The 22,674-nt window shown below is 32.7% G+C and overlaps 1 protein-coding gene across 1 annotated transcript; it reads right to left on the bottom strand.

Moving 5' to 3' along the window:
* Positions 1-15,333: 15,333 nt before the first annotated feature.
* Positions 15,334-18,538, bottom strand: LOC120177228 (zinc finger CCCH domain-containing protein 18-like). The gene is given in 8 exon segments (XM_039183449.1): positions 15,334-15,708; positions 15,801-15,921; positions 16,025-16,198; positions 16,306-16,385; positions 16,717-16,896; positions 16,983-17,150; positions 17,240-17,958; positions 17,960-18,538. Coding segments are annotated over 8 exon segments (1,740 nt in total). The 5' UTR covers positions 18,185-18,538; the 3' UTR covers positions 15,334-15,635.
* Positions 18,539-22,674: the final 4,136 nt, after the last annotated feature.

The raw sequence follows: 22,674 nt of genomic DNA, 5'->3' as shown, positions 1-22,674 counted from the left end.
TTTCCCCATGAAAAATTTGGATGTTGTCTCCAGCCAGGATTGTATGTATTTGAGTAGGGGTTATTATTGCTTCGGTTGTAATTGACTACAAAATTGGTAGAATCATGGTTTTCTGGACATTCACTCTCATGATTGTTGTCGTGACAAAATATGCATGCATTACTGGTTGCCTTGACTTCTCTCACCTCATTACGACGCTACAAATTTTTTAACATATTAGTTATGGCAGAAAGTTTAGCAGCTATTGAATCCTTGCCATCAATTTCATATGCTCCATATGTTTTTCTACTGGTTCACAGCCTTGTAGTTAGGAATTGGCAGTCGTTATTTTCTATCTTATTGAGGATATCAAAGGCTTCCTCGGGTGAGTTTTCAAGTAGAGTGCCATTTGCTGAGGCATCCAACATCATTCGAGTAGGTTCATTAACTCCGTTGTAAAACATCACTACTTGAGTCCAATCATGAAATCTGTGGTTTACACACTTGTAAAGTAAACTTTTATACATATCCCAACATTCGTACATTGATTCATCATCTCCTTGTCAAAAACTTGCAATATCATTGCAAATCTGTGTATTCATATTGGGTGGATTGTATTGAATTAGGAAACTTTTGCATAAATCCGCCCAAGATTCTATTGAGCCTGAGGGAACTCCACTAAGCCAAGCTATTGCTCTATCACGTAGGGAATAAGGAAAAGCTTGAGTTTAAGTATGTCTTCATGTACACCTTGTTGTCGTAATGAATCACACACTTCAAGGATGGCACGAATATGCTATCTAGCATCCTCATTAGGTGAACCACCAAATTGACCAATGGAATTTAGTATGTTAAACATCACCGATTTAAGCTCAAAATGGGTTGCTTGTATGTCAGTTGCCAAGATGCCTGGATTGAGATCATCAAGAATTGGATTCAAGTGATCTCATATTGCTTGTGGTCTTGCATCTTCTTGCTGAAGATCAATTGCCACATCAGGATTTGGCTAATCTCTCATATTGTTGCCTTGAAATTGTATTTGGTTCATATACTCTCTAGTTTGTTGGTTACGTCGACTTTGTCTGAACGATTGTTCAATTTCAAGGTCGAATTGTTCCAATGGTTTATCAGCAGATCTCAAGATCATGCAATGATAAAATCCTACAAAAGAAAAAAAAATGTTAAACTAAGTAAATATACGTTGACAAGAAAAACTTGTTATGGCAAAAAATAAAAATTTCATCAGTTGTCAATCCCCGGCAATGGCGCCAAAAAATTGATCGCTTGTAAATGTATATACTAAGGCAAGTAATTATGTGTAAGTATACACAATTGAATTAAGTAATATAAGGTAAGTGAGTTATCATCTCCTCAGGGATTGGTCGAATATTTTTAAGCTTCACCACAACCAGAACTAGTTGTCACAAGCTAATTCCTACAATCTTGTCAATTTAGAAAACTATTAGTAATAAAACAAAACAAGGAAAGATTATAAGGTATAATTGATGGAAAAGTTTGGTCGAGACAAAATAAATATGCAAAACTATCGAATTAAAATAAACGTTGATTCAAATATATTCAAAACAACCTCACATATTCAGACTTTTCACATAGCACTCATGCTAATCTTTTGTTATGCCAAGCAATTATTCTAAGTCTAGAATGAATTATTATAACATGCTTAAGCTGGCCGATAGGATTACTAAGTATTCTTAGACGGTTATTATAGCAATACTACTCAGCGTTAACTACAACCCTTGGTTTGTCAGACTGTTTTTGTAGCAATACCTCTCAGCAGAAACTATAATCGTTATCTATCCTACTCTAGCATCTATCCCTTTTAGTCGATTGAAACCCACTCCTTATCTCTAAGGTAGACAAGTTAAAACATCACCATCCCGGATCCATTCCATTGTTCACGTAGATCTATCTTAATTCTCTCGAATCTAAAAATTAATAACTAGACAAAAGGCAATCTCTCGACACTCATACAATGTCAAGATATGTTTCACCTAGATCCAAGACAATCTCTCGAAACTCTTACAGTGTCAAGGTAAAATATTCAAACAATGAACAAAACAATCATGAGCAAAATCATAATTCATCATTCATATGCAGAAAATAATTGTTTAGGTAAAACAAAGATTAACACCGAGTAAGACAGTTCATGGTGTTATAAAAAAGTCAACCAAGTATCATCGTTTTAATACAAGCCCAAATACTTAAAGAAATTAAGAAAAAGGAATAACGACTCTCAAAACTGGGGGCTCTGTCATGACAATTCTGATCAACACCACGCCTGCCCTGGTAGTCAGTCTCTCTCGAGACCTGACCGCCGCTCTACTACAATCTGGCTATGGAGGACTCCAAGGAAATACAGTTGGTAAATGGTGGGGGAAGCACTGCAGTTGCTCGCTCACACTTCAAGTAAAGCTCTTCTAACTTCCTTACCTTCTCTTTGGTGGCTATGGCTAGGTATTTATAAAGGGAAATCTCCTAGGATTTTGCATAAATGAAGATTCCCTATATACCCGTTGTTGTCTTGTCCATGCTAAAAAAAGGAAAGACGACTGGCTGTTGTCAGAATCTTGAGGGCTTGCTAGCACGTAAGGGAAGTCATACAGATGGCATGTGACATACGCGATTTTGTCATCTCCGCTTCAGACTTTCAAGATAAACCTTGCCTTGGCGACATAAATTTGTTCCTCACTTTCTTCACTTTCTCTATTCCATTGGCCCTTACAAATTACGTTGTCATGACTAAAATGTTCTTCCTAAGTAGATCTCTTGCACACACACAATCCACACACACCCTTTCTCCTTAGTAGCATCAGTAAAACTAAATAAATCTTGCCGAATCAAAACTGATCCACCACAAATAAATATAACCTAGATGTAACTAAATGCAACTAATATGTTGTGCATACTTTGTATAGACAAGCAATAACTTAAGAAAAAAGACTAGAAATAGAGTCTTTTATGGAGTTATCACCCAGCCTCCAAAACATACTAATCGAAAAGTTTGTTAATGATATGGTTTGGCTACGATTTAGACAAATAAAACAAATGAAGTTTTACCATGGGCAAGGACTGATTTTTCCCTCAGAAAATGAAGAAGACTTCGATAATGAAGTCATTGATGTCGTCACCAAGCAAAACTAGAACGAACTTGTTACTCACCCTAGGGAAATTTTGGCTTCATTGGTCAGGGAATTCTACGCTCATTTAACCAGCCCCACACAGTCAAGTGTGTTTGTAAGGGGAGAAAAGATCAAGTTCATAGTAGCGAAAATTAACAAACTTTATGGCTTGAATGACGTCATTGATCTATACACCTCTTTCACGGATAAAGAAACTCCCTAAACCTATAAGGAAATTTTAGAAGATTTGTGTTTTGTTAGATTGAAGTGGGCCATCTCCCTGGTCACTAACAAGATAACGGTTGAGCGGGAAAAACTGAAGCACGCTAAGCTGTGGAACCATTTTTTGATATCGGATCTAATGCCAACCTCTTAGCACACCACTGTTTCACTGTAGCAAATGTTGCTATTGCATTCCATTGTGATTGATAGACCCATTAAAGGTTTAACGATTATCATTGATGAAATCTATGATTGTTTAAAAAAAATCAAGCCCTTTAGTTTTTCCTAATCTCATTACTGTTTACTGCAGAGCTAAGGAGGTGTATGAAGACAGAACTGATGAGATCTTACCTGGAAAGAAAGATTAACCCCTAAGAAGATCCCAAGCCTGAAGATATTCAATCAAGATTCTCCATCACAAATACTGGAAGGAGGAGCCAAAACTTTTGCTATTGCACGATTAAAATCAGTATTGACCTTAACACAAAAAATGAGGGGGTAGCTGGAGGAACTCAAACAAAATCTACAAACCTTCTTCAGTTATGTCAAGGAGAGGGATGTGGTGTTGAACAACTATTTTCAAGAAATGATTCCACAAGTAACTATTGACTTTCCTACATTCCCAAACTCCTTGCATGCACTAGTGAAAGAACCTCCATGACCAAGTGAAGTTCCACCCCCTCCAAATGACACAATGCAACATAGTGTCACCATTGAAGTATCTATACATCAACCTTCGCTGCAGTAAGACAAAGGCAAAGGCCCCCATGCACACTTTAACATCACAAGCGACCAAAGAAGAACCTGTCACGGTGGACAATGACGATGATAAAACTATCAACACTAACCCTAATCTTACACCTATCACACCACCCGAGACCACTCTAAGGACTAAACATCATCTGAAATGAACTACATAAAGAATATGGAAGTCTCCAACTGAGTGGAATGCCAAGGCCACCGAGGACAACCCAGCACCACCACCATCCGATATTGAACAACCCATTGTAGCCCTTCGCAAGAAGTGTGTGAAGCATACGGTAAGAAATACAGTATTTCCACCAAAATGAGGTACAACCTCTGGCATTTTCATTTCATATAGTTTAGTTTTCATGCATTGAGGACACTGTATCTCTTGAGTTTGGGGGAGGTGGTGTCATATTTAAGCATTTACATTTGTGTTTTGTTCAACAAAATTTTTCCTACAATATTTGTTTGGTTTTAGAATAATTTACGGAATAAATTGATGATGTCTGATAATGAGAATCTGTAGGTTGTGATTTACTAAATAAATTACAGTTGAGGTTGATAGAACTAACTTTAGGACACAGTTACTTGCGCCTAAATTTTATACACAATTGTATGCCTTCTATGCTTAAAAATGCTAGGAAAGTTTTAAGAAAGAACTCTTGAATGCTTTATTATGATTGGTACTAGTGAACTTCATAGAAAATGATAACTTGAAAGTTTTGAATTAAACCCCCTTGTGTTGGTGAATGTGAATGAATGCTTCAGCATAATTGTAGAGGGACACTCATCTTTGCTATAGCATTTCATGGAATTTCTTCTTGAATAAATGGCAGCATAACATACGAGTGAATGAAAGTAGTCACGGAATGAGTCTACCTACTAGCTTGGTGATGAAATGTTTGCTCCAATTAATCTAGAGTGAGGGATGGTAGTTGTGATAGGTTGATTCCCCTCATACCAATCAAAACAAATTTAAAAGAAATGAGAGTAAATTTGTTCTTAAAGATTTAACAAATACTAAGGCATTATAGGGAGCTTTCCTAGAATTCTTCTAACACACATACATGCAAAATACCTTGTCTAAGAGGAAAGTCCTTGATCTCCCAATCTGTCTAGCATGCTGAAGCTGATGTTCTGAAGGATGAAATTGAAAACCTACTAGATGTCTTAGATTGAACTTTACTATAACACAATCAGATTCTAGAAGATATATTAAAACCATGTGTAATTGGATTCAAAGTATCATGAGAAAAGTATTTGCCTTTAGTCAAGTTTGTTTAATCTTCAAATTGTTGTTTATTAACAAAAGTCGTATTCAAATTTGAAAAAAATATTGAATATCAAGTGGACTATAAAGTATTTCTTAAGGTATCATTGTGGATAAAAGTATTAAGTTTTGTACGAAAAGGAAAATTGAGTCTAATATTTACTGGTCTGTATGAAATTATGAGGAGAGTTGGTCCGATGGATTATCGGCTAGTTTTACCTCCAGAAATGAATAAAATTCACTATGTATTTCATGTGTCGATGATTAGGAAATATCATTTGGATCCTTCACATATTATTACACTGAAAAAGATCGAGATTCGATTTATAAAGAAGAACCAGTAAAGATAATATAATATGGAGTCAAAGAAATAAAGAACAAGATGGTCTCTCTGGTGAAAATTCTTTAGCGAAATCATAAAGTTGAGGAAGCAACATGAAAATAGAAGAAGATATGAGAACGTAGGTTTCTCACCTTTTTGAACCAGGTACATGTTGAAAATTTGGGGAAGAATTTTATTAAAGGGGAGAATTGTAATATCCTAAAATTTGTACTAGTGACTAAAGTGTAAATTTTGAAAGTTTAGTGGCTAAAGAGAAAACTTAGTAAAAGTTTAATGACCAAAGTGGTAATTTTCCCAAAAACTTATCCCGTAAATGAATAGTTCACCCCCAAGAATGACGTTTTCATGGTGGGTTTCATATTTTTTATTCGGAATTTGTTTAAAAGGCTATTAAACGATAAACTTCAGTAAAGTATTCGGATAATCGAATCGAATCGAAAATTCAGGAAAATTTTAAGGATGAAATTATAAGGTTAATAATGTTATTTCCATATTTGAATTTAGTATAATTTAACATGGATCATTAGATTTAAGTTGATTTTTTATGTTAAATTAGGATCGTTGGATTAAAGTTGCAAGATTATGATTTTTGGAAAAATGCAAGGGCAAAGATAGAAACTAATAAAATATTTTTTTATAATTAACTTGATGATGTAAGGAATGATGGAAGCATGTAGCTTAGTAATTTGATAATTATCATGATTTTTAAAGGTAAAAAGGACTTTTAGCATAAAATAAATTTTTAATTCATTTTAACTAGAAATATAACAAGTGTCCAATGATATTTTAAGTAGAAAATCAAGAAGATTTGCTCCATCTTCCTCCTTAATTTCCCCGAACTCCATATCCATAAGGTAAAAATTTTCTTTCTCATTTTCAAGCTTATTTAGTTGATTTTTGGATTAAGACATGAAATGGAGAATTAATCACATCAAATTTTTTATCATTTGGTATAAATATTTCATGGTTTTCATGCTTGGATAATTGGTTTGGTGGATGAAGGGGAAGTTTAATTTTCATGATTTAAGGATGGAATTTAATGTAGTAGATGTTGTAGAATTATTTCCAAGTTTGTATGATGATTAAAAACAATTGGAAAAGTTTGAATAAAAATTTAATTAATAAGGGTTTTTATGGAAGGTTAAAGATGAATTGAAATTGATATGGAATTGGTTGAAGATGCATAGAAATAAGGTTTAGAGGTTGAATTCATGCTTGAATCAAGTTGGAAATCATGCTCAAGCGTGCTTGATATGATCAATCATTAGGGAAATATTAGGGAAAATATGAAGAAAAAAATTACCCTAAGGCTAGAAATGGTGTATGAATGATTCTACATGCTTTAGAATATTGTTTAGACCAATTTGGAAGTTTGTATAATTATAGGGACTAAAATGTAAATGATTGAAATTTGGGGCCTTAAATGGAAATTGTGTAAAAGTTAATGTACGAAGCTTGAATACATTGTTGGAATATTTGATTGTGATGTTTGAAGCTTGAATTGAAGTAAAATGGCAAGGGACCATTTTCAATAAATTGGAAATATTGGGATGAATTCTAAAGAAATGCTTATTAGTGGTTAAATGTGAAATGTTAAAAATTCTTGTGAACTATTATTAAGGATGATTATTTTAGGGACTTGAAAGGTTATTTTGAAGGCATTTAAGTTAGCATCAATCTTGTGAAACAAATTTAGTATCGAACATGCATTAATTGTATTTTTAGCAATTTTATGCTAATACGCACCTATCATGTTAGTGAAGATACTAACATGTGCTTTGAAATGTGTATCTTGTGTATTTGATTCTCGTGTAGAATGTGATCGAGATTTGAACAAGTTTAAAGATAAGGATAAAGTACAAAAGTGATGTTTATATCGGTAGAAAGATTAGCTAGTGAGTGCATTTTTACTTATTTTATGTATATGTTATGAGGATGGCATGCGATAAGACAACCTTAGGAAATTAAAAAGAAAGGAAATTTTTATATCATATTTGATCTATTTTCTCACTATTTACAAAAACAATATTCAGATGACTTGGGTATGAACTACCCAATTCATTTTTATAAGATATTTTATTAAATGTTATTTGAACAATTTTTTAAATGTGACATGGATGATTTCGGGTATAAACTGCCCAATGTTTCTATATATAATACTTTGATATGTGAATAGTATCTAAAACTATTCAAAAGCCCATTGTATGTGCATTGAGATTTATTTGTACGATTGGCATGTCATTAGGTGGAGTGTTTATTGTTCGATCTTATATGGGTACATTCGTATACATTACAAAGAAAGGACATGATACATTTTATGACACATATGTGATATGTTGTCTGCACATATAATATGCTAGTGCAATGTATCTTGGTTATAGGTGCAATGTTGTTGTGTTCTACAATACATGTACTGGTATTACAGAGAACTACAAGTGCAAACCAGTTATATGGCACCAATGGTGCAAGTGATTCATAGTGAATTAAATATGCAATATATTCACAGATTGTTATATTGTATATAGTACTCTCATATATAAGACTCGACCTTGAATTCTCATTCGATATACATTGGGCTATGAATTATATGATGTAAATATGTGAAAAGTACAAGTGATACAATTTAAATGGCAACAATCATTTTGTTAGGTATTTTTATTTGGATTATAGTCCTATTATATGAGACATAATATTTTACAGGTTATCCGATAAAAGAATGACTTTAATTAGTTATTTTTATATGTTAATATATTTTTATATGATAATTATAGTATTTTGACTTTATGAGACTTTTATATATTGAAATGTCTTACTTTAGCTTGTTTATGTCTCACTAAGTGTATACTTAGCGTATGATTGTTTTACACGTAGGTAAAGGAAATGATCAAGTATCAGAGTGAGGAGCTTAGCAAGCATCACCCTTTGTGAAATCCGACCTATATCTAATATCAATAAGACATCTTGTGATGTATTTGATATTATATAGTTGGCATGTATATTATATGTTTTGTTGGCTCTGATGTGATAGTTATATATATCTGTTTTATAGTATTAATTTAATACTATTTTAATATGAACGGTATTAGGTATAATTAGTAGTTTTAAAAGAATATTAGTTATTAATTCATATTTTATTTGCTATCGAGATGATTTTTAAATTAGGCAGTTTTTTTTATGTTATGACATAGTATTGATCTGTCTAGTTGCTACCTAAAATCATACTTGAATTGAAGTTTAAAATACTTTATTTTGGTTTATCGTAATTAAATGATTATAGCGATAAAGATTAAATTAGTAATTTTAAAAGAAACAAAACTTCACCAGATATTGATTAGAAAACTTTTTTAAAAGATTAGTGTGACATATTCAACTCGTATTTAAGTACGTATACGAGTTAAGCGTGTTACAAGTATATTTATCTCTGTCAGTGGTAAAGGGGGCTAGAGGTCCATGTTAGCATAGAAAAGTGTCGTTAGTTTTACCACTCCAGTCTAGTAAGAGTTCAAACATAGGGACCTGTAGGAGACCGCTAGCTTTACCGTTTGTGATGAGCTCTGGAGCCTTTGATAGAGTTGTGAGATATCTATAGTGCGACCAATGTGGAAAAAATCATCGTGGAATGTGCTTTAAACTTTCTAGGTATTGAGCTAGCTAGTATCACAACTAGTGAATAGCAAACACAGTGTTCGTCAAAAAATCATGAAACATATAAAGAAAAAAATGACTAAAATACCCTTACATAACGAATGACCAGAATAAAGCAGCTTACTAAACTAACAGCAGTAACAAACTAATAAACCCTTGTATAACGTTCTAGGTAAAAGAACGAGTGAGATTGCAGCTAGTGAGGGGATGACCTCATTTAAGTGTGTCTAGTTATGCTGGAGTATAGTCAGCTACCTTATTAGCCCTAGTGGGGCATTGTCAGTGCACGAGGTACTTCAAGGGCTAACTAGGGTGCAAGGCTCGAACACTCACGAGGAGTGGGTTAACAATGTCAGAGTTGTATGGCCTTTGGGCACTTATGTATACATATATAGTTGCATCAATCCAGTATTGCAGATGATGATCGTCCTATGGTATAGGATATCCAAAAACACCTAAGCAATTGTATGAGGCACTTTTGTGTCTAATTTGGGCGAAAAGCTTAACACTCGCGGGGGGTGGGTTAGCTGAGTGTGATACCTTCAGTTTTCTAGTGTCTGATGGCTATGTGAGACCAGATACTAATAGTGTTGCATTCAGTCTGTGAGAAAAGAAAACGAATAGGTTTTGAAAATCATGGGTTGCCTCGGTAACCCAATGTGGCACTTTAGGCCCCAATCGAGTTTATGGTGTTACAACGGTGCTAACGAAGAGTGGCAGGAACGGAAGCAAGCTTCCATAGCATGTTAATGTCAACCATCCATGAAAATGGCCTGTGAAGGGCTCCTTCGATGAGGACGGAACAATCCAAACACCCCATTGGTCATGGGTGGTCGTGGTGCTAGGAACAGGCGACGACAAAGGGGTTATACACGACAAAACTCGCGGGTTCCATAATAACTTGTTCTAATTATGATAGTTGTGAATAGGGTTGCAACGGGGTCGATATGAATGGTCGACGGGCTTACCTTTGTGGTTAACGGCGACGAAGCGTTGACAGTGAGGGAAAGAGAAAGAAGCGACGCTGGTAGGGTTTTGGGAAAAAGAATGCAGCGCCACACAAGTGATATAAAAAAGAGGGAGGAAGAGTCTGTTTTCAAGTAAAATGGGTGAATTACTAGGTTGGTCATCCAATTTTTCTAGGATTCACAAAAATAGTTTTGAACTTTCTAAATTTACAATTTAGTCACTAATTTTGAATTAAGAATTTAGGTCAAAACTTCTCAATTTCTAGGGTTTTAATTGGGGATTTTTCGGTGGGTACATGCCTTCTATTTACATCAAGAAAAGAAGTGTAAAACTCGTTCTAGACATATGTGTGCTTTATCCTCCTTTATTTAACCTCATAATGTTTATCTAAATTCAACCACTAAAATTCACATTTGATCTAACTTAATTTATTTATAAAAATGTAACAATTTTAATCAATTCAACCATATAGTAAATTGGATTGTAGTATTTAAAATTTTAAATAACAAATTTTGATAAAAAAATAAAAATAATTAGAATTTCAGATGAAACTGAACTATTTTGATTAGATGAAACTGAGCTTTAAATAATCTAAATTTAAATATATCAACCTCACATATTAAAGAAATAAATTAAGATTTATCTTATTCAGAATCAACATGAACTATCCAGTTAACGAATCTAATCAACCTCACATATTAAAAAAAAAAATTAGATTTCTCTTATTCAGAATCAACATGAACTATCCAGTTAACGAATCTAAACCCTGATGCAGAAAATGTTATTCCTCAGCTACAGTGACGAATGCTCTCAAGGTTGAAGGAGCAGAACGTGATCCCACCTTTATATGCTTCTTTTCATAGCACTTGTTTTCACACTTCTAAAGCTTTTTTATTTTATGGATTTAGATGCCATTATCCAATTCCTCGATAGATTATTGAATACATATATAAAGAGGTTTGCATGCATTAACATTTTTATGATTGAGATTGAATATTTTTATATAATTTTTAAATTTTTTATTTTTGATGTAGTTGATATCAGAAATATTAATTTACTTAAAAATGACTTAATAGTATATGAAGTATTAAAAAAAATTATAAAAGAAGTTCAATGTATCCCTAGTTTTTCGAATGTAATTGCAATAATAGCTCTTTTTATGTTATTATTTTTAATTAGATTAATATCTTATCAAATGAAATTAATAATTTTTTATAAATATTTTTTTCGGGTTAAATTAGATCGAAGGTGGATTTTTATCTTATCAAATGAAATCGGGGATCATATTTCAATATGTATTTTTTGAGTCAGACCAAACTGATCGAATGCCCGATCCAACTCGATTCAATCCCCTAATTGTTTCCCTTATGCATGCAACCTTTTGTGTATGCAAATAAGTTGCTAGTAAGTAACTCTTTCATTTAACAAACTATTCAAACGTTTCTACATGATAATAGTAATATTAAAAAAATTTAGGTAACCACGAAAGGTTGCTTGAATATGAGTTGATGCATGTTCAAAAATATCTCTATGAAAAGTAATTATTTAATGAGTCAAACCCAAAAATATGTTACTTAGAAAATGAAAGGAATAACTTATATTTTGTTGAATTCCCTTGTCATTTAGCTCTTCTTTGGGTAAGCTTCATTCTCCTTAGTTTTCTTTTCTTTTCTTTTTTTGTTGAATTTTGTCTTACTTCATTTTAATATAATTACATTGTTATTTTATGATAAAAAAAAAGCTTTCATATGTTTCAATCCATTAATTAGAATTACTTAATGATATTAGTTAAAGTGATTTACGCTTTGTTTGATGAACAATTAATCCATTTATTGGCTTTAAGTTGAGCATATTATTAATGAGGTTTTCTAACACCGGTGTAAGTCAGTGTTTATAGTTTAGCAAATGAAATGATTGGCTTGCATCATTGTAAGTAAGTGTTGTTAGTTAAATCGGTTAAAACTGAATAATGCTCACCCTTACTAGTTACTAATGTATTTGATGTGATATGAACCCATGTAATTGTGGGGTGCTAGAGATGAATTCATCAATTCGATCCCAACTAGAAGAAAAGTTACCAAGACACCATTGTTTCTAACAAACTCATTTGTTTCAATGGCTACCTTACAACTTTATGTTATCTTAGAGGTGATAGTCGATAGAGTAGAGATGATAAAAAAGTTAGAAAACAACAAAATACCTGGAATGCCCCTTCTCCTTAACTCCATCAATATGGTGTCGGTTTTAGCTACAACAACCATGGTCGGTGTTTTTGCTGCAACTGGCAGCATTAGCGGCACTGGATTTTCTCTTTTGGGTTTAAAGTTGGCATCCAATGTTATGTTCTTGTCGATCACTGAGATGTTGGTGCTGATGAAAAGATTCAACCCAACTATGCACTTTTGACAAACATTACCATTAGTGTACAACGAGAAAAATATCATAATCACCAAAATGAGAACAATTTGAAATCAAATTAATGTCGTTAATGAAGAAGATCAATGATTGATGAAGACACTAAAAGGCCTTTGATGAAACGCTTCAATACCTTGAAGAATAGTTGTGATATTCATAAAATACCTTGAAGAACAGTTGTGATATTCATAAGTGAAAGGGAAAAAGTTAGATGATGATTTTGAAAGGAAAAAAGGTTAGGCGAGCAAAACAAAACAATAGGAATAGTTGAGCGACTAAATATGTTATTTACTCTTGGTATTTTTAATGGAGTTAATTATTTGAGATAAATGAGTTAACGATTTAAACTGTAAGGGGTAAAATGTTTTTGAAAAATACCTAATAACTCGATAAAGCCAATATAAATCTACTCCTTATTTAGGGGTGTAAATGAACAGAGCGTTCAGTGAACTGTTCGTGAACCGTTCGTTTATGTTCGTTTGTTAAGCTAAATAAACAAACATGAACAAAAAAGTTATGTTCATTTAATAAATGAACAAAAAAATTATTTGTGTTCGATTCGTTTATGTTCACGAACAAACTCGTTTATTAGCTCATTTTTTAGCCCATTTATAAGCTCGTTTATCAATTTATTCATTTATATTCATGAACAAATTCGTTTACCTTATTTTCCATATCTTTTTTTTACATTTTAAATATTAGTGAAGATAATGATTAAATAGAAGACGTGATAAAAATTAGAAGAAGTCCACGATGGAACTCCCAACAATGTGTATCAAAATTTCTAACAATAAATCATACGATAGATTACTTAAAACATCTCACCAGCCATTTAAAAGGGGACAAGGTAAATAAAAGTGGACCAAGACTAAGAAGATTTACATACGGAACAAAAGTGGCCCTACTTTAATTTTAGAGTAAATGACATTAAATACCACCAAATTTTAGGTATTATATCATTTATATCACTAAACTTTTAATTTTTAAATTATAGTATTAAACTTTGATTTTCATTTCAATTATACCACTAAAACGTTAAATTGTTAATGGTACGATGATGTGCCTGACAGTTGTTGACACATACACCTCACCAAATTACGTCATTTTCATATGAATGTTAATGATTTACTGATTCAGTAGTATAATTAAAACGAAAATCAATATCCAATGATATAATTGACAAAATTAAAAGTTCAATGGTATAAACAACCAACACCTAAAGTTCGATAATATCTAATATAATTTGCCCTTAATTTTATAGAATAAAAAAACCAAAGGCCCAAGAAAGTACACTTATTTCCCTAAAGGTATGGATAGTATTATAAATAAAAATGATCAAAAGAGTGGTATAGTATCTCCAATCATGTCATCACATAAAGCTCCTCTGCTTAAAAGAGGGACAAGTGTTACACCGTTTACCCCTACGGAGGAATTTTCCTTCAAGGCCACATGCACTGCATAGCAAACCATTTTTCTACGACCCAATAAATAAATAATGACCATGTAATTCAATGACCCAACATACCAAGCCCTGCTTTCTAGACATTGCACATCGTCTAAAGAATGCAATTTATGATTTCATTTAAATTCATTAAATTAGAATAATTATCTAAGCATGACCCATTCATATAATTATTTATAACTACACTTAAATCTAATTAATATATTACTTTGTAAACGCTCCTAAATGAAAATGTGTTGGTAAAAGAAGCTTATAGTACTAACAGCGATTCATTTTGTCACCCAACAAGACACAATGATTAAAGACAGAATTAGTGTTTGAGAATATTTCAAAAAGCATATAATAGCATTGAACATTACATCAAATAGGTACTTAAAAGGGGGAGTTTACAATCAAGGATATGAAAAGAAGATGGGAAATGGGTCCAGAAATCTTGAATAAGATCAAGTCAGGTCCACTTATCTTATGCACCCACTTTTAAACAACTTCAAATCCTAACCTCACTTATCATTATCTCAAATTATATATAATCCCTTTGGGTCCTTCCTTAAGAGGAACATAGATTTCATTTTCACTCGTAAATTGACCACCATCTAAAAGGACCTTTTTCACACATTATAAGAAATACAAATGGCCAAATTAATAATTGACACAACACACAATTATCGACCACACACCACTAATCATCATCACACACCTTTATTTTTTTTATTAATTTAAGATGATTATAAATATAAAGTATAATACTTGATTTAAGTAGGCAAGCATTTAATAATGAATGCTTGAACCTGTAATCTCTATGAACAAAAATAATTAGTTAATCATATAGATAATTTTTCACACCATTATTTTTTTTTATGATTTATTATTGGATATATTATAAGGGGAGGTATTTTCTTCACAAACCACTTTAATTTATTATGATGTGAGATTAATTAATATTTAAATAAATTAAAATATATTACAATAAATTAAAATCTCTTGTGAAATAAAATTTCTATCAAATAATTGTCATTTATTTAATATCATAAATTTAATATGAATCCTTGTCACTAAACCACCCTTGGGGGTTCAAATTAACAATAATTATTAACATAAAACTTTTAAATTCTATATTACATTCCTTTTCTAAAAGCCCTGCCTTTCTGTGATTAACTTTAAAAAAGGAAAATAAAAAGGGACATGGCGACCCTTTTACATATTAGCTTTTTCTATATTAATTTTATCTTTGGAATCTTCTTCTTCTCCATTGGAAGTTAAAATGGAGAATTTCTAGCGTTTCTCTCCTTCGCTTGGCACTATTATGAACCATGAAAAGATGCTGTCGGACCGATGATGTTTATGTCAACTTTAATACTTGAAAAAATAAAATAAAAGGGAAGACAATGTAACTCCTGTCTTGTCGTTGTTGTTGTCCGAATCCGAGTCCAAGTCCAAGTCTCTCTATGTAACTGTCGAAATGCCACTCCCTATTGGAGAAGCAAATGGACTCTCCGGAAGATTGAGTCCTTGGCTGCTGCAAAACAAAGAACATATGAATGAAAATGGCTCGGAAACAATCAATGTCGAATGCCGGTTTAGGAACCGATAAAGAAGTTGCATGCATACCTATCCTGGTCATTGTAACTGGTACTAATATGATTCACTTTGTCCTCACTGGTTGAACCAGTATTCAGAACGTCCAACAGATAGTTGAAACGCTCGTACGTCTGGAAATCTGCTGCTTTGTCTGCGCAGGCTAGAACTGTAGTTTTTCGAAGGTTAAAAGGGTTGATTAGAGACTTGAAGATCGAAACCAATGAAGAATCTGAAAAAGGAAATTTTAGTTTTACCATCTGTGTGCTTCAATTCATCCATTGAGTAACCAAAATAGATTTGACTTGTCATATATTGCTTCGGTGTTAATTGCAACTTCGAGAAATGCCTTCTCTCGAACTCCAGTGCTTGCTCGTGATCGTCTATCAGCTGTTTCCGAAATAGCATTGAATTATCGTAAGCTCTTGGCACTGTAAAACGGACAGGCAATTCGATCGTTGCATCAGAATAAGCAACTTATATGTATGCTACGGGAAATAGAAAGATGAAAACAAGCAGCAAACAAAGAGATAGTAACTTGATTGAAGCTCTGAATCTCCATCTATGAAGTGTGGTCCGTAATACATATGAGGATGCTGTAATTTCTCGGTATATTTCCTGCAAAAACCGAGAGGGAAAATAATCCATAAGCATCGATGCATCATCATTGGCAAAAACATCGACAATATTAATCACAAAGCACCAAAGGTTTATCAGACATTCAAAATCGATAATCTGTTTCACACCAGTTGTGCCACTCATTGGAATTATAAACTTGTTGGTTTTACCATATGAAGATGGCAACCAGGTAAGCAAGAACATAAGAATTAAGAACACCGTCCTAAATCTGGCCTTCGAGGTTGCATCCGCAAAGTTTTCAATACGTCGAAAACAAGTTGAAGTACTAGAGAATATGATCATTTGATATGCAATGGAAGGGGAAACTTACCTATCAACAACCCTTGATTTTTCCCTATAGGGTTTCACCAGAACACGAGCCCCGCATACAAAATGAGGATTTCCTTTAGCCAGAATTTGCTTCACCGTCTCAGCGTAAATGAAAGTGACAAACCCGAACATCCTTTTCTGTTGGCATGGAATCCTAACATCATGCACTGGTCCGAATTTGCTAAAAAATAATTACAAATGAAAACATAAGAACTGCAACAACAAAAATGAGGAACTTAAATGATCTCATTATGATGATTTCATTACTTGAAGTAGTGTGAAACGTCTTGTTCGGTGAAGCTACTATCAGATGGAAAGGTAAGGTATATCTGCCTAGAGCCGGCGACTATTGCACCGGGATCATTCCTCTCGGGAGCATACTCGGGGTACTTTGGAGTATCCTCCGCCAATATCACCGCATGCTGTCCATGGGGCCTGCAAATCAAAATGACAATTAAATACAAACATGTTCATTTTGCTAGTTGTGTAAATACCAGGTCCAACAAGAATATAACATTCCGCACCTGTCAATGAGCCGAATGCTGTTCTTTAATCGAGCAAGGAGCTTGGTCAGACTATAACCGGCTTTACCGTGTCGTTGGCTCTCGGTAAGATACCCCTCAGCCTGAAGTGTCCTACCATACTTCTCATAGTATAGCATTGGCAAAGAGGCAATAGAGACAGGCAACCCTCTCCTGGCTTTTAGAAGCTCCGTGAGCTCCAATTCTAGCTTTTCGAGAGTCCCGGGAGAGACTATGCTATCATCGTTGCCAAGCTCGTTCGAACTCGGATTGAAAAGCTGAGAAAAGGTATCCGGCACAGGATGGCCATGGAAGTACCTACAATTGTTTCCATGCTTGCAAAACCCCTTGTTGAAGTAATGGCAAATCTTAACAGGAAACTCAGGCAAGCTTGGGAACCTTCGGCTGGTTCTAGCACCCAATGCAGGTTCCGAATAATAGTAATTGCTCGGGAATTCGGAACCAACGAAATTGACTGATTCTAACTGATCTTCCATGTTCAAGAAATGCATTTGATTCTGGAAACGATAATCTTCGGCAACAGCATCCGAATACCCTGGTGGGGCAAATTCCAAACCGTTAACATGTTGCTCAGCAGCAGTAACTGTTGGATGATCCCAGAAAGGAGCTGCGGAAGCTCTTCGAGCTCCTGGAGTCAACGAAACCGCATGGGACGAAGCAGGGGAATATGGAGCAAACTGCACGGGGAGATCGACGACGACAGGGGGGCGGAGTCAACTGAGAAACAGCTACCTTGTTCAAGCTGAGCTCGGATTTGGCCTTGTGGATCAAAGAATGGAGCAAAGTGTCGGGACCAAATGCCAAACGGATCATGTCCCGGTCACCATGGTCTTGCAAGAGAAGATAGCCAAAAATTTTAGACACATTATCGGGCTCCAACAGTTGGATTCTATTGTAAACAATTTTGGTCGATTCACTGAAATCCATCTCAGGTTTCTCAAAAACCCTGCAATTATCAAGTAAATATACGTATAAACACCCTCAACACATACAAATTATAATGAAATAATTACAAATTGAAAAAAGGAAAGAAGATGCATCCAGCTCAAATGGAAAAAAAGACTGACAGCAGTCAGCACAACAGAATCCTAATCTTAGTAGAGAAAAGCTGGATTATTTTTGCCAGTTACAGAATAGCTAATTAGCTTCACCAATGCCTGAATTTAGCAAAAACAGGTCACATAATTTGACTCTCCACTTTTAACATTAACCATAAAAAATATAATGATTGGATTTCAAGAAAATATGAAATCCCATGAAAGAAAAGTGCAGAGAATAAGTTTAGAAGATGCTAAACTCCTTTTCTTTTTTCCTGCTTTTTTTCCTCCTCCATGGAAACAAATTGAACAGTTTCAAAATACATAAGCATTAACCATTAAGAAAAAAGGGGGCCACAAAGTCTCTTTTTTTTTTACCCTATTTGAAAATAGCCAATGAACACTGAAGATGTGTTTTCAAAGCAGAAAAACACAGTTGTAAGCCAAAACATGAACCCCTTGTGATTTCAACAACACTTAACCACATTTCTTTGAAAACCCAACTTAAAAAAGGACAATTTCTTTGTGAGAAATAAAAGCAAAGCTACAGCTTTAGTTTAACGAAGATGGAAGAGACCCACCAAATCAAATATGCTTGAGAGGATGGAGAAAACACAAAAATAATCAAAAGGACAAATCCAAGGCCTAAAAGGACAAATCCAAGGCCTCAAATTCTTCCACGTCCATCATTCTTTCACTTCCTATCCATGGAGCTTTGCTATTAGAATAATTTTATCGTCTCTCTTTTTGTTTTCCTGCAAATTCTTTCATTTTTAAAAAAAAATTAAGAATAAAATATAAGCCAAAATGACAGAAGGGATAGCCTTTACAGGGCGCCTTGTCTTTAGTTCAAATCAACACGCACTTAAATAAGTAAATATTTATACTCATTTTCGCATTCTCTCTCTAAATAACATAATATATATATATATATATATTATTATTAGTAATAGTAAACAGAAGAACAATTTTTGATTAATTGACTTAATTTGTTTAATTAAAAAATCACTATTTTTAATTTATGTTATTGTTGCTGTCGCTCTTGTCTTATTTTTTTATAACATTAAAAAGGAATACAATGTTTTCTTGTTGCCACATACTTTTAAATTATGAAAATAAATTAATTTTATAAAATTCCAGGTTGTAGTTGTCGTTACAGATAGTTGCGGGGATTTGATCGAAAACGCGCCTGGATTTCCGAAACAGTTTGATGCTTCACGTAATGACTTAATTGCCCTTCAGCAAATGCCCCCATTTGATTAGTTAATTATTATATTTTTATTTACAAGGAAATATAAATTAAAACAACTTGTTCGTAAATATCTATATGTGTCTAAAGCTTCGTATGAAAACTTGAGCTTCGTTTCTTTCTGCTTTACCTTTTTTATATGAACGGCTGAGATTGTTGGGTGGGAGATTGATGAAGGGGGCTATCGCCACGTGGTTGAAGATTAGGGTCTGACTCCAGGTGCTGCGCGAAGTACGGGATAATCAGGTGGGGTCCACATCATCCGGTAATCCCATGTCCAACCTGGCATGTTTGGACCCCACTCACTGGCCTTTAAGTTCACTTCACTTCTCCGTGATTGGTGCTCTCTCCCTCGGTTACTTTTTTTTAATAAATGACTGAAAATAAAACGACAAAATGATTATTTTTTTTAAATTTGTATAATGAATTATGAAATTAATATAAAAGTGAAAAGGAATATTTTTAAAAAAAAAAATTGAGAGTCGAAGAAAGAAAAAGATTAAAAAAGGTAGTAATTTAGATGAACTGTTCAAACTGCATGAAAATTGGATAGGTAGTAACCCTGAACCGCTGGCGAAAATCAAATCTGACCGGGCGTTATGGGTTCTCCCTTAGAACCGGGACTTCTCCATCAACTTCCCCTAATTTATCGTGTGTGTGTGTGTTTTTTTAATTCACTCAAGCTACTTCTTTCATGTTGTTATTTTTGTCACTGAAACATTATATTTTGTTGGGACAATGCTAAAATCATATTAAATTTGAAATCTTGACCCAATTAGCTTAGGTTCGATTGGAACATTTTTAATATTATTACATACCTTAATCGTCCAATAAATTATTATTTTTTACCATCTGAAAAACCCAAATGTAATGGTTCCAAGACACACACTTAAACAATCGAATTTAAAAGGCATAAGAGTAATTGATAAGGCTCGTTAATCGGTATGGTTGACAAATCCTAGAGCATTACAGACAGTAACTTGTGTTTAGATGATTTATAGGGTGTTCATTCGAACCGAATAAATTTCGATTAATTTGATTAATTTTCGAATTAACCGAAAATTTTTAAAGTTTTCTAATTTATATAAAAATTAAATATTTTATAATTCACAAAAACAGTTTACAATTAATTTAAATAATATATAATTATAAAATGAAAATTTTATATAAATTTTTTAATTAATTAATATTGATTTAGGTTTAAAAGTTATTGGATCTTAAATTATTAATTGGGTTTTAAATGGTTTAGGCTAAGCTTATGTTATATATAATATATTTAATATTTAAAATTTTATTTCGGTTAATTCTGTTAATTAACCGATTTCGAACCGAATTAACCGTTAACCGAATATCCAAAAAAAATTTAACCGTTTTCCGACCGAACTAATTCGGTGACTGAATTAACCGAATTAATTTGATTCGATCGGTTAATTCAGTTAAAACTGAATTTTAAACACCCCTATGAATTATTCCGTGTGTAAAACGTTGCTTAATCCACCGGCTACCCCAACTTTCTTAATTACCTAATTACAGTCATCAACTTCGAAAGATATGAACAATCATTAATTAAATACAAGTGGCCCAAATCGGCAAATTTACAAGACAAGTAACTACAAGGCATTTATGCATTTGTATATATATTAAAAAAAGTCAACTTGTAAAGGTTATATTTTCTCTATATATATACACACAAACGATGACTGAACTCTCGAGATAACGTTCTCGAACAAATTATTTCGCGAGATAATGCTCTCCCAAGATAACGTTCTCGAACAAATTATTTCGCGATTATATATATATATAATCGTTTAAATTAAAATTAAATAGTATCATAATATAATAAAATAGTTATAATCAAATTCAAATAAAAAATCGAATAACATGATTCGACTCAAAAACATTTCAAATAAAGTTAAATTATACAATAAAACTCGTCAACTAAATTTTTTTTATTCAACTCAACTCGATTGAACGTTCACCACTAAATATTTGTATTATCTCAAATTTAATTTTTATAATAATTATTTATTTTACTAATTATATTTATTTTAAAAATTATTATATATATAACTATTTTATATTGTTAATATATATATATATTCATCTTCAAAGGTATTCATAGATTAACTACTATCAGGAGATGAATGTTAAAAGAGATGCGCAATGATGTTCATGCACGGGAAACGCAAAGAGTAGTCTATATGTAACCTAGTTGCGCTCTTTCTTTACTAATAAATAAATAATAAGTAGGCGATGTTTTATGTCCTCTTTATTTTGTTTATTCTTTTAAACCATCCCTAATTTAGTACATTGTGGTGTTTGACATTGTTTTTAGGGTAAATTACATATTTAGTATTTAAAATATTAACTTAGTCCGTTTTAATATCTAACCTTTCAGTTTTTTTCAAAATCACACCTAATATTTTGTTTATGTTTCACTGTAATACCCCATAATTAAAAACTTAACGCGTTTAGTAGTTTTGGTCTGTTTTAGAACCTAAACTTTAAAAAAAAATCAAAATTTAACGTTAAATTTTGAATAGAGATACTAAAATGAAATAAAATATAAACTTTAGATGTGATTTTGAAAAAAATTGAAAGTTTAAGCATTAAAACTTATCAAAACTGATGTTTAAATACTAAATGTGTAATTTACCCTTATTTTCTTTTATCCTGTTACAGTTTTCTTATTATCATTGAAATAAAAATTAGGGTAAAACTATTCTATTGGTCATCTAATTATCACATATTTTATTTTGATCATTAAATAACTTTTCAATTATAATATCAAAATTACAATTTTTTTATTAATAAAATCATCGATTACCAACTTAATAACAAAATTGAAATTGTTGCTGTGATTATTTTACAATTTATATAATTATTGATTTAGTTTTCATTATTTATAACTCATATCAAATTATTTGTAAAATATAAAAAAGTAATGAGATAAATCTATCATTGTTATAATATTGATTATTTTTTTAAAGAAGGAGCATCTTAATATTTTTCTTCAACTGAAATTGCACTCGATTAATTAGTACTACATATTGTTGCATCTTCAAGTTTTGAACCTAAAATCTCTCTTTGAAAAAATAATGCGTGCCACTGTCACCATTGCCCCAACATTA

The sequence above is a fragment of the Hibiscus syriacus genome, unplaced genomic scaffold (genome assembly GCF_006381635.1).
Source record: "Hibiscus syriacus cultivar Baekdansim isolate YM2019G1 unplaced genomic scaffold, ASM638163v2 tig00112285_pilon, whole genome shotgun sequence".
In the NCBI taxonomy this organism is placed as follows: domain Eukaryota; kingdom Viridiplantae; phylum Streptophyta; class Magnoliopsida; order Malvales; family Malvaceae; genus Hibiscus; species Hibiscus syriacus.
Note: the sequence above shows the minus strand (reverse complement) of the source record. Positions and strands in the feature narration are given on the sequence as shown.